Source organism: Rattus norvegicus, chromosome 11 (assembly GCF_036323735.1).
Source record: "Rattus norvegicus strain BN/NHsdMcwi chromosome 11, GRCr8, whole genome shotgun sequence".
NCBI lineage: Eukaryota > Metazoa > Chordata > Mammalia > Rodentia > Muridae > Rattus > Rattus norvegicus.
Genome location: NC_086029.1, coordinates 47,015,452 through 47,031,547, shown reverse-complemented (window position 1 = coordinate 47,031,547; position 16,096 = coordinate 47,015,452). Strand labels below are relative to the sequence as shown.

General features: G+C 48.3%; 1 protein-coding gene across 13 annotated transcripts in view; it reads left to right on the top strand.

Moving 5' to 3' along the window:
- The window catches only part of Hlcs (holocarboxylase synthetase), a 197,621-nt gene that overhangs the window by 91,564 nt on the left and 89,961 nt on the right, over positions 1-16,096 (top strand). For 12 of the 13 annotated variants that reach the window (XM_063270415.1, XM_063270414.1, XM_063270413.1 and 9 more), the window contains one exon: positions 1,566-1,837. The exons of the other annotated variant lie outside the window; for it this stretch is intronic. In XM_063270415.1, coding sequence (XP_063126485.1) covers positions 1,566-1,837 — 272 coding nt within the window. The remainder of the gene's footprint in view (positions 1-1,565; positions 1,838-16,096) is intronic. 13 annotated transcript variants of the gene reach the window in all.

The following is a 16,096-nucleotide window of genomic DNA, read 5'->3' as shown; positions in this document are numbered from 1 at the left end:
TGCTTGATGCTTCTACAACCTGGAAGTGAGTTCTTGAGGCTGGTGGGCAGTGATTGGTTGAATGACATTCCACCCCATCAGCCCTTCTTTGGAGTGTGGGGAACTTTGGGATACAGACCTAATAATTAACGGAAAAGGGGACACTTTTTTATTTTACTTTGAGAGTTCTGACATTCACATGGTCCTGAAACCCTGGATCTTAGGGCTGGAAAGATGGCTCTATGGTTAAGAGGACTCACTGCTCTTGCAGAGTACCTGGTTTTTGTTCCCAGCGTCCACACTGTGGTTCACAACTATCTGTAACTCCAGTTCCAAGGGATCTGATGCCCTCTTCTAGCCTCTGTGGGCACCGTAAGCATATGCTGCACGGACAGACAGACAGACTGTCACCCATACACATACAATAAAAATGATAACATCTTTTAAAACACCTGGATCTATTTTGTGCAGGCCTTTTGGAGGGAATCTACACAGTTCTTGATGAACCATCCCAAAGTAAGGTCTCTGACCTCTGCAGATGGGCTGGTGGCCTCCTCCAAGCTTCAAGACCTCACATCTGGGCTGGAGACTCTGGGTTAAGCAGCTTAAGGTGCTACACTGTTTCCCCTTTGCTGGCAACAGTGTCCAGCTACCTTGACATGTGGGCAGTGTGTCTTCTAGAGGCCAAAATTAGACACTCCTATGAGGGCACTTTGCCTTCCAAGACTTCTGCTTGGGGTTTGTTTCCTGTTGGGTAATAAATTCCAGTGTGAGGCAAAAGTATGAAGATGTAAGGGTGATGTCCTGTCACCCCCCCCCCCCCCAATTGCTTTGTAGACTGCACAGAGCACTAGATAAATAGGGACTCTAGAACTGGAGAGGGCTTCCGACACATGTGGGAATAGAATTGGGTTAGAAAGTAAGTGACAGGCTCACCGTGTTTCCTTAGATCCTGACATATAAATCTTAAACTGTAAACATAGTTAGGAATCTTTCTGTGAGGAAATTAATTCCTCACAGTTTGGAGGCTGAGGATTTAAACGTGTGTGTAAGAGTGTGTGCATGTGTGTGTGCGCGTGCGCATGTGTGTGCACATGTGAGTGTGTTGTCACTGAGTGAAGACCTCTTTGCTGGTGACAGAGGACTCTGCAGAGTCCATAGGGAGTTCTGTGGAGTTCAAATGGCAAGAGGCTTCTAAAAGGTGGCTACCTTAGCTTTTATTACAGACCTGACCTCCTTTGGTGATCACCAGCTCACTCAGTGACCCAGTAATCCACTAATGGATTAATCCATTTGAGAGGGCAAAGACCCGTTGACTCAGTCATATCTCGAAAGTCTCATCCCAAAATACCGTTAATGCATGAATTTGGGAATTACGTTTCTAATGTATGAGTTCTGGGAGACAGATTTGAAACCGCAGTACTCGGTCTATTGTATGGTGTGGGTTTAGGCTGCAAACCATGTTCATGGGGCTCTTCCGTTAGGACTTAGGAAGTGCCTAAGTTACCCAGCAGCATCTTCAGGAAGCACTACTGTCAGTGGATTAAACCTCAGATCATAAGTCTTCCCCCCTTCTTATGACATAGGAAATCCAGGGTCCGTTTATGCAGTGGCTTGCAAGGCATGTGGATCCTGAAGGAGTCATAAAGTCCAGCAAGCTCTCCCTTAAGTTCGTCTCCTCCTACACATCTGAAGCAGAGATCACCCCGTCTTCCATCCCTGTGGTCACCGACCCGGAAGGCTTCTCATCAGAGCACTTTAACCTAGAGACCTATCGACAGAATCTGCAGAGCACGCGCCTCGGGAGAGTAATTCTGTTTGCAGAAGTGACCTCTACGACCATGAGTCTCCTGGATGGGTGAGTTGCAGTCAGGCCTGGCCGAGGTGCCCACTGATGCCTGTTTTCTGTACCGAGTGCCGGGGGAGGGGCAGGTCTGCCCATCATGTGAGGTGGGGACGGACGTCCTACCCTCCCCAGCACCCCTCCCCTCCCCTTCCCCCTGCCTGAGCCATAAAAAGAGGAATTAGAAAAGGCACTTGGATCGGAGCTCTGGTTTTACACTCAGCTTCTGTGGCTGGTATTGTCCTTTAATCAGCCATTTCAAACGTCCTCGAAGGAAACCAGGAAACATAGTGTAACAGGTGGCCGTGGCCAGGTGACCATTTTCTTTGTGTAGTAGTCAGTGTGAAACGTTACCACAGCACTCTGCAGGGTGCTGAGAGTTGGCCAGAGTGACACACACTGGGTTAAGTGGGACTGGGTTGAGACTTGTGCTTTGCAAGTGGCCCTCGAACATTGCTCACCAGTCATTTTCCGAGCTCTCTCCCATCCCGTTTGGATGGTTGAAATTCATTCTCATGCTAAGCTTTCATTTCTGTTTCCATTCAGTGGCCTGCGTTTGCAGTTAAACCGTGGGAAACAGTTGAGAGGGATTCCTCTCAATGCCGCAAATTACCTGGACTAATCAACACCATTTTAATTTGAGGCATTGGGCAGAATGGAGAGACCAGGAAGAGTGCCTTCTCTGGGCGTGGGCTCAAACTTGAAAACTACCACCTCTAGAAACAACTGAATTCAGTTTGTAGGGTTCACCCATAGGGGCCATTAGATAGACAGGTAATTCATTGTACGGAAACGCTGCCTTTGTCTAATCAGACCCGGAACAGAGCTAGTTGTGTGTAATAATGAAGTAGCAGGTGTGTTCCTGCCTCACACAGTACATGAAGGCACAGTGTGGAGTATGTCTACCAATGGTAGAGATAGTTCCTTGTACATGAGCACTCTTTCTTCATGCACACGAGAAGAGGGCGTCAGATCCCACTACAGACGGTTGTGAGCCACCATGTGGGTGCTGGGAATTGAACTCAGGACCTCTGGAAGAGCAGTCAGTGCTCTTTACCGCTGAGCCATCTCTCCAGTTCGAGACAATGATTCTTTTAAGAAACAGCTTTTTTTTTGTTGATTTCTTTAAAGAAATCTTCTGTTATATATAGGGAGGTTCAGAGATTTCTCACCTGACAATTGCCTATTTTTGCTTTGCTACAAAGCCCGGGTGACCAATCACCAATCACCTAGCTGTAGCGAAGCCCACGTGACCACACGCTGCAGCAGGAGGTGCTGGGTGTGACACTGGTCCATCTGGAAGTTATGACGACCCTTCACCTTCTGTCCCAACCCTGTGACTCTAGGAGTTGGAGCAATAGGAAGTTAAGAATTGCTTACTGATGACTAGAGGCAGTCAAAGGGCACGTGGCTCTCCCTTCCAAAGACAAGAGGTAAACCGTGACCGGCAGGCGATGAGTCTGCAGTCATTAGACTTGGCCATCTGCTTTCTTGGGTTGGACAGGCAATTTCAGCCTTTATCTTCCGTCCAGTCATTTTCTCTGGTTTATCTTCCTGGCCATGAGTTTTACCCGGCTCTGTTGTAAGGGGAGAGTCTTCTGGATGTGTCGGTCTGTGTTGCTGGCTCTGTGGGAGTCCAGAGGCCTTTATTTTTCTTTCCGTGCTATTTCACGTTCAGTTAGCTCAGCTGTTGGGTAGAGTCCCAGGATCCAGGATCCAGGCCGTGTCTGGCCCAGTGAACCTCCGAGTGTTCCATCGTCACGTCCTACAGCTGGGCCAGGGAGCTGTCGGTAAACGTGGTGCAGTTTTGGTGTGGATAGGCACAGGCCCATCACCATCACCAGAGAAGCCCCTCCGAGTGCTTGCTTTGATGGAATGACTAGGGAGACTGGGCTCTGCTTTCTGCTAAGAGGAAGGCCAGCCTGCCTGTGAGCACAGGCTGGGACCACAGAGCCCTCCATCACGGGGTAACCAAATCATGAATCATTGTTATTTTTGGAATTGTCTTTTCTTTGAGTCATAGACTCTTCCTTGATTGATGTATGCCAAGTCTCTGTCAGATACCGAAATGACTTACTGGTGAAGCCATCCTGGGCTGAGCCAGCTGGACACAAACTAACTCTGTATACAAGTGCTGGGCGGACTTGTCAGGGTTGGGTATTTTTTATCTGTATAAAGGATAATTTTGATTTTCCTACTTAGTGTTTAAATCCCTGGATTTTTCATGTTGCCAGGCACTGTGTCCACAAATTTACACTACTCTTGCAACGGGACAGGTTCCCAAAGGTGCATTCTGGTGACAGTATAGTCCATAAGATGTACTGCTTCTCTTGGTCTGGAAGAGGGCATGGTAGAGACAACGCAGACACTACCGGGGGCAGGGGTTGGGGTCACCAAGCTTCATTTATGCAGCCACTGCTCACTGAGTACTGTTATAAGACTTGTAGTCGATGGGGAAAAATGTTGGGACCATGACAGCATCTCCAGTGGCTCTGGGACCTTGGCGGCCGGCATCCCATCTCTGAGCTGTGAGGACAGGGTCTTTGAACACCAGAAGCTGCCCTGGCACTTTCACCAGCTCCATCTGACCTGGAAGTGTTCCCATGTCAGAGCTGCCACCAAGCACGCTGGCTGTTTCTAAGTAACCGCCTGTGTGTTCAGAGGGTTGGAGGTTTTGTGGATCGTGTTAAGGAGGGAGGACTGTCTGAGTGACAGTTGACTGTCCTACAGAGGGAAAGGAAAGAAGCAGGTTCATTAGAGCTCTGAAGGGCTCCTTTGGACATCATGTGTAGTAACTCATGTCTGAATTCCCACCAGTGAGGAGGTTGAGGCAGGAAGATTACCATGAATTCAAGGCTAGCCTAGGCTACATGTGTTCCAGGTTAACCTGGGCTACAGAGTAAGACCCTATTTCCAGAATTTTTATGAGTGTGTGTGTGTGTGTGTGTGTGTGTTGGGGGGGGGGAATCACATTAATGAGAATGACCACGGTCATTGGGAAGAGTATTTTGATCTTCAAAGTTGGGGTGGGGGGTGGGGGCAGCCCAGCTTCTCAGCCTCACACTCACTCTCCCCTCTAGCCAGTCCTGACCCTCTCCTCCCTTTTCTCCCCTTCTGAAACTGCTCCAGGAACTCGTTCTACCCTGCACCCCTCTCCCCTCAAGTCCAGGCCTGAGAGGACAAAAATTGGGCTGGAACTAATTTAATGGCTGAGTGACCTCACAGTGGAGAAACAGCCGGATCCTAATAGGGGGCTTTGTCTCCATTCCCACCCTGGCTGGTAGCATGCCAGTCAAGAGTCAGGCGGGAGACACAGGTGGAAGCCATTAGAGCTGTCAGAGCATTTGAAAAATTGATTCTGGAGGCCGAGCGAATAGATTGGACTTGACAGTGTTGTCCTAAAGATTCTAAGGGAAAATCCTGTCGTTTAATTCGAAATCCCTTGATTATTCATTAGCTTTCCAGATGGCTTTTGTTGGCGTTTTACATATTAATGCCTGCCTTGTGTTATCTGCATACTCTTAATGTGCACACAGGTACAGGCGGAGGAGAACAAACTTGTTGGTAAGCGTCCCAAGTTAATGGGATATTAGTGTAATTGTGAAATAAAAGGGCTTTAGGAAGTTGATTGCTTTGGAATAATTAATTTGATACTTTTTAAAAAACGGGCCAATTTAGTACTTTAAAAGTGAAAATGATTGCAGGGTTTCGCCTTATTTGAATGTTTACCTCTAAATTAAAGTTTAGGGTATAATTCCAGCGTTTGACTTCTACAGCGGTCACGACTGAAGGGTTATTCTGGCAAGGTCTCCAGGAATTTTATTTGGCCGATCCAATTGGACACCTGAGTAAGTTAACCCCTCACACACCAGGCTACTCAGGTCGAATTACTTCAGGGGCCCGTTTTCCTCAGAGATATCTTCACGTCAGTCTTCAGTGTTCTGGAAGGTTTGTTATTGTTGAGTTTGTATGTTTGTGTTATGTGCATGCGTTCCTGTGAGTGTATGTGCGTGTACATGTGGAGGCCAGAGACTGACACACAGTTTTCCTCGATTGCTCTCCACCATTTTTTCCAGCCAGGGCCTCTCACTGAGCTCAGTGGCGCCTGTGGGATCAGCTGATCCGTGAGCTGCAGGGCCAGCTGATCTCAGCCTCCCCAGTGCTGCCTTTAGGTGAGGTTGGGATCCAAGCATCTTGAGTGGCAAGATGGAATCTGTAGGAATTCTAGAGGCAGGGCTCACTTCGCACTGTGACATTGACTGTTTATTGATGGCCACCGCGTGTTCTGTTGAGATGACACTTGCAGGTTTCTCACAACTTGGTACCATGGTCAATCTGTATGTGGCGGGCTGATGAGGACAGAACTTAGTTTCTCCTTGTTGGACGGAGGCTGGAAGTGAGAGACCAGGATGCCCCTGGTGAGGACCCAGCTTGCTTCCTTCAGCCGGCAGAAGTGGTGAGAACACTCTTCAGAGCCCCTTCTGTGAGGCACTGACTCATCCTGAAGCTCTGCTGTGCAACCTCATCCTCACAGGTCCCACCTCCTCACAGCCACTGCAGGGACGAGCTTGGGTGGGGAAAGGGAAGGCACAAAAAAGGGCACAATTGAACTGGGCACACCCTGACTTTTACTGTACCAGGGGAGGCGAGCTTCCCGCTTTCAGGCCACAGCAGGGTCTTCGGAATACGCTCAGGGGCGAAGGTCTGAACCTCCTGGGGGTCTGAGACCCTCAGGCATTCGGTTGAAGTTCTTGCTGACCACCCACTGTGTGGTTGCCATGGGCGCCTCGGTCCAGCACTGACGCTCTCTCTCTCCATCTGCACCCAGGGTGGATCTTGTGGTGGGTCCTGTTGTTTTGGGATGATGGGCCCAGCACGTCCTAGACCAGGTTGCTTCAACTCTTTCTACGCAGGGCCCCTTCCCACAAGGGAATTTTAATACATCTTAGGCATTTAAGTACATAAAATTGGCATGCGAATTAAACATTTGCAAAAATTAAATCATAAAGCAAGTTACTTAAAAACAGTTCCTTGGTATGTATATAATTTTACTGCTGATTTAATACAAAAGAAAATTTGTCCACTAACGAGATTCATGGACTTGTTTGTTAAAAAAGACAGATTCTGACTGAATATTTTATACTGTAGGACATAAGGCCTCTTGCATATTTTTCACAGTTGATCGATGCTTTGATCAGTGCTGAGAACACTGTTTTGTTTAAATACGAAAAGACAGAGTATGCTCAGGGCCAGGTCAGAGATGGCTGGAAATTCTGTTCTAATTCCAGGTCAAAATTCACAGAACAATGCTTTCAAATGCAACTCAACTCAAATAGAAAGTTTAAAACCAGACATTCTAACACAATCAAAAGACAGACCAACCTGAGGCCTGCCAGGACGGCTCAGTGTGCAGAAGCTGTTGCTCCAACCCTGAGGACCAATTCGATCCCAGCAGCCCACAACCCAGGAGGAGAGAACTGGCTCCTTCCTGTTGACCTCTGACTTCCACATGTCCAGGCATGGCATAAACATGTGCAATAAACAGGTAAATGTAATACATTAAAAAAATTCTAATTTGCTGAGATATAAGGAGAGCAGGCAAAGATTTTAAAAAAAGTCTTGTTTTTCATAATCTATAATTTCTATCTTATAATCTTATAATTTCTATAAGAGTAGAAACGTCTGCATGTACCACAGCAATTCAGCATATGTTATGTCAAATACAATATACCAGTGTCAAAGCCAAGCTGTGGCGTCTCTCTCAGGCAGCAGCTACTGGAGTTCTGCGCTGTGATGGCGTGCACATGGCGAGGAGGATCCAGTGTTCAGAACCATGTCCACCGTGGCATTGCATGGTGAAGCAAGCCGAGTCCTGTCAGAAACACCTTGGGCTCATTGGGTGTTTGATTTTGAGTTAACCTTGGTTTTATTGTCGCCAAATTTTGTGTGGCTTCAGTGTTTCCAGACACAGTTGAAGAGCCCTGTGTTAGACCAGTAGCCCCTAGCAAATGGGTAACTTTACACTATTTCCTTCTGTACATTTTGTACTCGGTAATCATTTGCTTGGTTTTATTTAGAGTTCAACCACTCAGCTAATATCTCGTGAGCTCCCTGTCCACAGGTACCAGTGAGTGGGGTGAGGACCTTGTACTTAATTCCCAGGGCTGTATAAACCTGCTGTGGTCTCATGCACCTGAAACCACAGCACAGAAGGCACAGGTAGTTCAAGATCACTTACACGGTGAGGTTAGTTTAGGGCTAGACGTGATACCCCGTCTCGTATGAAGGAAAGAAAAGCAAAAAGAGAGAAAACAAGAGAAACAGCCAATAAAGACTACCTGAAGGACGTGGCTAAAATCTCCTTCTCATAGCTCAGGTTCGTCTTAGAGAAAGAAGCTGCAGAGGTGAGTGGTTTACAAGCGATGTGAACCCTCTGGTGGCTGGAGATGTTCTCCCTGGAGTCTATAGTTACAGATGAGTTAGTCCAGGGTAACAGAGCCAAGAACTGGCCGGCCCCACCCAGGATCTGCTTACTAGACATCTGGCTATGGCCCAGTGAGTCAGCCGGGATGTTTGGCTCCTGGGCCCCGGCCAAATCTCATGACTTTCCATTGTGAAAATGTCAGGTTCATCTATTGGTGCCTGTTCATGCCACTGGGAAGGGTAGCTGCGTGCGAGGTCCTTTGCAGGGCGTGTGGTGTCAAGGCGGAAGGTTGGTGAGCAGTGGTTTAACCTGATTGTCTGTAGCCACGACGATGGCATTCCTCTCTTGGAGAGTACACACAGCCATTTTTGTGGCAACTGAGAAAAAGCAAGACTCAGAATATATGTACTTTTTTTTAGAGTTTTTCTTCAATGCTTCACATGATTTCTGACTGGAATGAGATATGATTGCACTCCTGGTCCAACAAGCCTGTTTACTGCCTGAGAAGGCTGTGACTAGGTCTATAGGTCTGGTGCAGTAAGACACAGGAGATAAGAAAAACTTCTCAGAGGTTGGTTTACGGGGTAACTCGATTCCTAACCGGAAACTTTTTAGATAGTTTCGGAGTGGAGTGTTCACAGGCCTGTTTGTAGAGGCCGCTCACTCACCTGTGTACACGTGGTGAGAAGACAGAGGCCGAGTTGTGGGTGGGTTTACAAATGTGTTGTATTAAAACCCTGTAAATGTGTAAGGGAAAAATAACTGTAGTATCATGTTGGGTAACGAAGCAGACATTTGCCCTGTTTACTAGGCTGCCTCTCCTCACTTACACCTCTGTCCTAAGTTTGATTTAAGGCTTACTTAGAACCTTTGTTTTTCTTTCAAATAAAACACTTACCTGATTTGGAGTAAGAGCTGCGTGGTTCTCACCTGCCCCCTTACAGGTTTTTATACTCGGGCACACCTCAGGGACACAGGTCTGTTTCTGCAGGAAGGGTGTTCCGTCACTCGGAGAGCCCAAAGCCACATATTTTTTGCGTTGCACAAGAAGTCATTCATCATTTTCAGTATTTGTTTGGCTCTCCCTGAAGAGTATTCAAATTAGCAAGGAGAATGGCGAGGTCACTAACTGGGCTAACAGAGGGACATTTCCTAGGATGTGGGAAGGTTGCAGGGAGCAGGAAGAGAGGCTGGGAGCACAATGAGGTGTAGTCCTGCCTGTGGGTTCCAGAGGTCACCTGGGTAGTAACGGGTTCTCACAGTTTGGAGTTGGAGAGTGTGTGTGCAGCATTTACATGAGGCCGAAAGTGCATGGTGGGGTGGGTGGTCATGTTAACAGCCTGGAAACCTTGAGCTACAACCTCTCTCATGTCCTTTTGACAGTCTGGGGTACAAAGTCAATCTCTGACCTACTCCACTGTTTATAAGATGAGAGGGCTTCATCATATATGTGGCTTTAAAAAATGTCTAATATTACAATTCTTTCTTTTATTCTTCTCTCATATATTACACCCTGACTACAGTTTCCACTCCCACCACGCCCACCCCCAGTCTCTTCCTCCTCACCTCTGCCTCCCCTCAGAAAAGATCAGATCTCCCAGAGACATCAACCAAGCACTGCATTATAAGCTACAGCAAGACCCAGCATATCCCATCACTTCTAAGCTGGACAAGGCAGCCCCATAGGAGGAAAGCCTCCACTAGCACTGTTAGAAGCTTACTTTTTAAGCAATAAAGTCCTAAAGTCCTTCTCAAACTAGGTAGCTACAGGAATCTGCATACAAATGGCCTCAGGGGCTTTCTCAGCCTTAGGGCTTGAGTGGAGGCTGGACCGGAAGGTACCTGAAGTCTTTCAAGATGGCTTACTTACTTGCTGGCTGACTTCTTTTATTTCATGCCCTGCTCAGAAAAGAATTTAAGGCCACAGAGGTCTCACAGTCTCTCTTTTAAGTCCTTTGTGCCTCCCGGAGGTGCTGTTCAGTCATAATGTAACACGCTCTGCCTTGTGGCTGTTCCACACCATGGGAATTCACAACACATGGTGTCACTGAAGTTCTCGACTTTTCCAGAGTTGCCCTAGTAATGGATGGCTAGAATTCCCTTCTGGCACCCAGGGAAATCTGTGTGGGTCCCCTGTCCCTCTCATACTAAGGGACTGGGGAGCAATTGTCTATGTAAGTATTTAAATGCTTCCCTTTGCGGTTAAGTGACACCCAAAAAGGAACTGTGTCCTGGGGTCACTTCCAAGCCAAACAGCCAGACTTTGGGGCAGCTAGGATGGCCCAGCATGGTAGTACACACCTGACATCCCAGCTTTTGGGAGGCAGAGGCAGGACGATTAGGAGTCCAAGGTTGTACTCAGCTGTGTAGTGGCTTCTGAGACCAGTTTGGGATATGTGAAATCCTGTGTGAATACATGACCAACAGCTACGTGAGCTGAGGAGTAAGCGATGCTGCAGTAAGCATCTGCTGCCTTGGGAGCCGCCCCTCGGCTCACAGGCCCACCCGAAGGCTTGGGGGGGGGGTGGAGGGAAGGGAAGCTCAGCGGGGGTGGGGGGGCTATCTCAAGTGAGGTCCCTCCCAGCTTGTTTGGCTGGTCGGCATGTAATACCCCCCTAAGTGAGGGCCCTTAGGCTTGGAAGGGGTGCAGAGTAGGAGGTGGAAGCTTATGCAAGTTCTGCCTTCCCCCCTCTCCAGAGTTTTTAATCTTCTCTCCTCATTTTAGTGTCCTCTCCTCTTTTGAAAAGAATCTGTGGAGCTTTGCCATTTCAAAAGGAACCAAACAAGATATAATTTGAGTCTTAGCATTCTGTGATGTCTGTAGAGGAGACTTAAAAAGCTTGGGTGTTGGGAGCCGTGATTGTGAATCTTAGGCGAGAATCTGCGCTCCTCCAGGAGGTCCGTAGAGCCCTTGCACGGCCCTTATTTCGGGCTCTTCTTCCCTCCCTTTTGTGCCTGCCAACTGATCAGTATCTGCAGGGGTCTCTGTGGAATCAGGGCCTTCTGGAGATCACAACAGCATCTACCTGGTATTATGGGTACCCAGAACACAGATGTGAAACCGACAGCCCTCTCCAGCATGGCTGGGCATTGTGTGCTGGACTTGGCATCTCCCGTGCCCCACACCAGGTGACAGTGTTTGCCAGACCCCATCCTCTCTCAGATCTGAAAGTCAGACTGCGCCCCAAAGCATCTGAGCAGCCACAGCAAGTCTCTCCTGTCACAGGCTCAGGTACCAGTTACTGAGCTCTTGCCAGCTCCATCTCTCTGAAGGAATGGGTCTTTGTAGACTCATCCATCCCACCGTGGAAATCAAAAGAACACTTGGCCCTGCCCCAGGTGGTTGATGTGCCTTTATTGGTTTAAGGCTAAGGTTGACTACCATCATGGCCTTTCTATCCTGCAGTCTGTTTTCTGAGCCTCTCCATCTTACCGGTGAGACAGGCTACTTGTTCCTCCGTGCCACTGTCGTGATGCAGACACCAACCCTGATGAGCCATTTCTGAGACCTATTTTAGGTGACCGTAGCCGCACCCAGGGCCTTGTCCTAGGTGACAGCCCTTGTCCTGACTAGCAGCACTCTCTAGGTGTCCTTAAGTGGCAGTTAGTGTAGGACATTTCTAGTTAATACAACTTCCTGTGAGAGGGGAGGCTGCCTTTCTTTTTACCTTCTCTTCTGTCTTGTTCACGGTAACCCCTCAAAGGGTCAGCCACAGTGAGTGCAATTATGTAGGTCTCGAGGTCTAATGCTTTGTGAACTTGAAAACAAAACTGTAATAATGATTAGATTTTAAAAAATAAACAGTACCAGAGACCTGTGGGGTAGTATGAAAATGTCTAATGCATGTATAATCAGAGGTCCAGAAGGACAAGAGAGAGGAAAAATATTTGAAGAAATAACAGCCAGATGTTCCCCCAGTTTGACAAAAGACATAAATTTACAAGTTCAAGACATTTGCAAACTGAAGCGAAATAAGTACAACGCAGTGCACCTAGGCCCCCGTTCTCAGCGCCAAAGCCCCATATCACAAGAACCGTGTCAGTCAGTCCGAGGAACTGGCACTTCTTATTCAGAAGAACAGAGTGGTCATTTCAGAAGCCACAGAGTTAGAGACTAGTTACAGAGTCAGAACTGTGCTTTTAAAGGACTCAAAGAAAATAAACTGTCAATCCTGACTGTACACAGAACAGCATCCTTGCACAGCAAAGACCAGTGTTTTCAGATGAACAGCTGACCATGGTGCAGGCGCCCTGGAAGGACAGGAGAGAGCCAGTTCCTGAGAGTGCAGAGGACTAGTGCATGCCAGCCAGCGAGAAAGCAAGTGGTGGGGCAGCAGGTGGAAGAAGAGGCTCCTGTGTGAACACCCGGGCCCCAGCGCTGGCGCACACTGTCCTGGGTGCTGAATACCCACGGGAGGGCTAGTCAGAAGGGGTGGGCCACTGGGGATGGGCCTTGAGGTTTGATAACTTGGCCCACTGAATCACACTTTGTGCTTGCTGACTACTGACACGGTGTGACCAGCTGCCTCACACTCCTGCTGTTACCCCCCGTACTCCCCAATGAGGGCTGAACCCCAAGCTGTGGCCAAAATCGACCCTTCTTCCTTTAACCGTTTTTGCAATATTTACTCTTGTCATAGCAGCGAAGAAAGCACCTAATCCACAAGGCGACCGAGAGAATCTGAGTGAACTCTGACAGCCCCTCTCTACCCGATTTATTAACTGTGTTGTGGGCATCTGCCCGTAGCAGAGTTTTAGCTGCCATCTTGGGTGGCCTGCATGTAGATGCGGTCAGTGCCTTATGGCGCTCTGGCCTCCTGAACAGTGAAGGGGGAGGTCAGCCATTGCTGCATAGCACAGCGGCCATGCTAAGAGAAGGCGCGAGTTTGGAATGGAGGTCTTAATCCCTAGGGTAGCCACAGAAGCATAAGACAAAGGAATCAGTTGAAAACCAAGCTGAGGGTCTGGAGACAGCACAGCAGTTAAGAGCGCTGGCTGCTCCTTCTGAGGATCTGGGCTCCGTTTCCAGCATCCAGGTGGTAACTCATAGCCATCTTTAACTCCAGTTCTAGGGATAGCATGCCCTCTTCTGACCCTTGTGGGTACCAGGCATGTACGTGGTTTTCGTTCCTTTGGAAGCTCTTGTCACTGGGTCAGTGACCAGAACTCCATTATTTTCCTACATAGAACCCACTTTGGGATACTATATAGGGGTAAACTGTAGCATATACTTCCAATGGAGCTATAAACGGAAAACCAACTGGGCTGTTGGCTGTGGAGCAGGGAAGGGAGTGGTGGTCAGCGGGAAGGGCACAAGCCATCTGCTGAGGTTTGCAGGTTCTGCCGACCTTGGATGCTCATCTGTTCAAGTCCAACAGACCCCGGAACACCACAGCCAGCCAATTTCACATACAAACTAAAATGTCAGGCTGTGGTGGGTAAACCAAGGCATGTAATGACATGGGCACTGACCTGACATCCTGTCTGTGGTTGTGTTGAAATGGGGGAGGAAGAACGTAAGGATGGATGACTGGACGGATTCATGGTTGGTGTGCAATATTATACACGGTAGGATCGAGATGGCTGATGCAGGAGTAGGGGGGTGTTCATGCTAAACCCAACCTTCTTAAAACGTGTAAATATTTTTATAATGAGCAAATCACCACGGAGTTTTTTTTTTTTTTTAAGTAGCAGTGATACTCTATTTAAACCAGGTTAAAATTAAAAAATAATTTTTGGAGAGATGGATGTTTACGTGTATACATGTGTAGTATGTGTCCTGTCCTCCCTCCTTCCCTCCCTCCCTCTTCCCTCCTCCTCCCCCTCCTCTCTCTCTCGTGTAAGGTTCAACCCCCTGTCGTTCCTCGAAGAACACTGTACGTCCTATGAAAAGCACAAAGCCAAGCCAAGGTGTTGCTTTTGGTGACTTCCTCAGGTCTTAGGTGCCCTAAGTACTCGAGTTTAAAACAAAAACCTCAGTCTGTATTCTCACCCTCTGAAAACCCAGGGGTCTAATTTCTCTTTATTTATGCCCCTAGTGAAAATATTTTAAAAATCTAAATTTGTATGCACATAAAGTTTTCATTTCTCACACCTCGTATCACGCAGCCTCCTGTCATGGCCTTTAAAAGTGTGTGCGGAATATGAGGCTCCCCGCTGGGCACCTGGCTGGTCTCAGGGTCGCCATAAACTCTTCTACCCCGTGTTAAAAAAAGAAAAGATACAATTAGCAGTGTTCTCATTATTGAAAATATTCTCATTAATGTATATTCTGATGTAATTTTATTCCATAATCCCTCAAAAGAGCCTCTGGAGGGAAGTGGGGTGTGGCCCTGGGCAGGGTTGGTGCCAAGTTTCCCTCCCCCCATGCTTTCCCTAGCCTTTCTGCCCTTGAGCTTCAAACTGTCACCCGGACCCAGGAAGTCAGGGGCCTCTGACCTTGACTGTGTTAAAGCGACTTCCTCTGTGCTCCAGACCCTTGTGAAGGGGATTCCTTAGGCCTCTGATGAGTGAAACCAGTGCCTGAGGACAGAAGGACAGGCAGAGGAGCCGACTCTTCCTGTTCATGTTGTTTCTAAATCAATAGTGCAAGGATGGTCGATGTGTTTAGCATGGGAGAAAGGAGAGTGGAAGGGTGGCCCAGTGGGTAACGTGCTTGCTGTGTGAAAGAGAGGCAGTGTTCAGATCCACAGCCCCTGTGTAAAAAGCCAGGCGGCCGGGGAGGCGGGGACAGGAGGGTCATTGGCTTGTTGGTTAGCCTGGCTGAATCCCTGAGACCCAAGGGAAAATCAAAACAGAACAGAACACAGCACAGAGCCATTGAGGAAGACACTGGACATCTACATAAGCCTGTTCGTGTTCTACATTTTCTCTCTCTCCTCCTCTCCTCTCTCTCTCCCTCTCTCTCTCTCTCTCTCTCTCTCTCTCTCACACACACACACACACACACACACACACACACACACACACATAGTGAAAACACACAGGACTGAAGAATTGTAACTCAGTAATGGCAGCCAGGAGGTGACAGGATCCACCCGGCCTGTTGGGTGAGTTCTTTCTGTGTCCAGACGTGCCCCTGACTGCCTCCCACAACTTTCTGTAGTAGCAAGAAACTTAAGCATAGGTGAGGGAGGTGATCCTTCTGCAAGGAGCCCCCTACCAGGGCAGCAGGCCCTGCTCCCAGTAGTAGTCCTGGGGCCAGAAGCCAAAGCAGCCCGGCCTCCTGCCGACAGTCCTTCAGTATCCATTTCTGACTTCTCTTAAGTAAAAACACACATGCTCCAGTGTGGAGTTAATTTTAAAGTCGTGATAAAACAACCTTTTGGATTCTTTGCAGTCCAAGGGCACTGTAACTAGGGCCCCAGGGTGCTGTTCCAAATGCAGTTTTCTCCGATTCCTTTGCCTGCTCTGCTCCCCAGAGAGTCCAGGGCAGCGGCGTTGGCCGTGGCAACTTAGGCTCTTCTGTGAAAGGCTCCAAGGTCTAGGAGGCTCGCGTGGGACTCTCAGGCGGGTCCAAAAGTCTGAGAGGCGGGTTTGAACCCACTTGCTATACACATGAGATGAGAGATGCTCGCGCAGTTACAGAGAAGGATTGCTGGAGCAGCGATACAGGGACTGAAAGGGGTTTTTACACAGCGGAACTCACAGGCCAAGTCTTCTGCACGTCCATGCCTCATGGGACTTCCTGAAATTCGAAGACATTTTGAAAATGAAAAACTCAGGGGTAGGGGTCATCTTAGGACTGATGCACCTAGATTTGAAGGTGAAAATCTTTTTTAACATTGTTATTATAATGTGGGTGGGTGGGAGTGTGTTCCATGCTGCCAGCGTGAAGGTGAGAGGGCTTT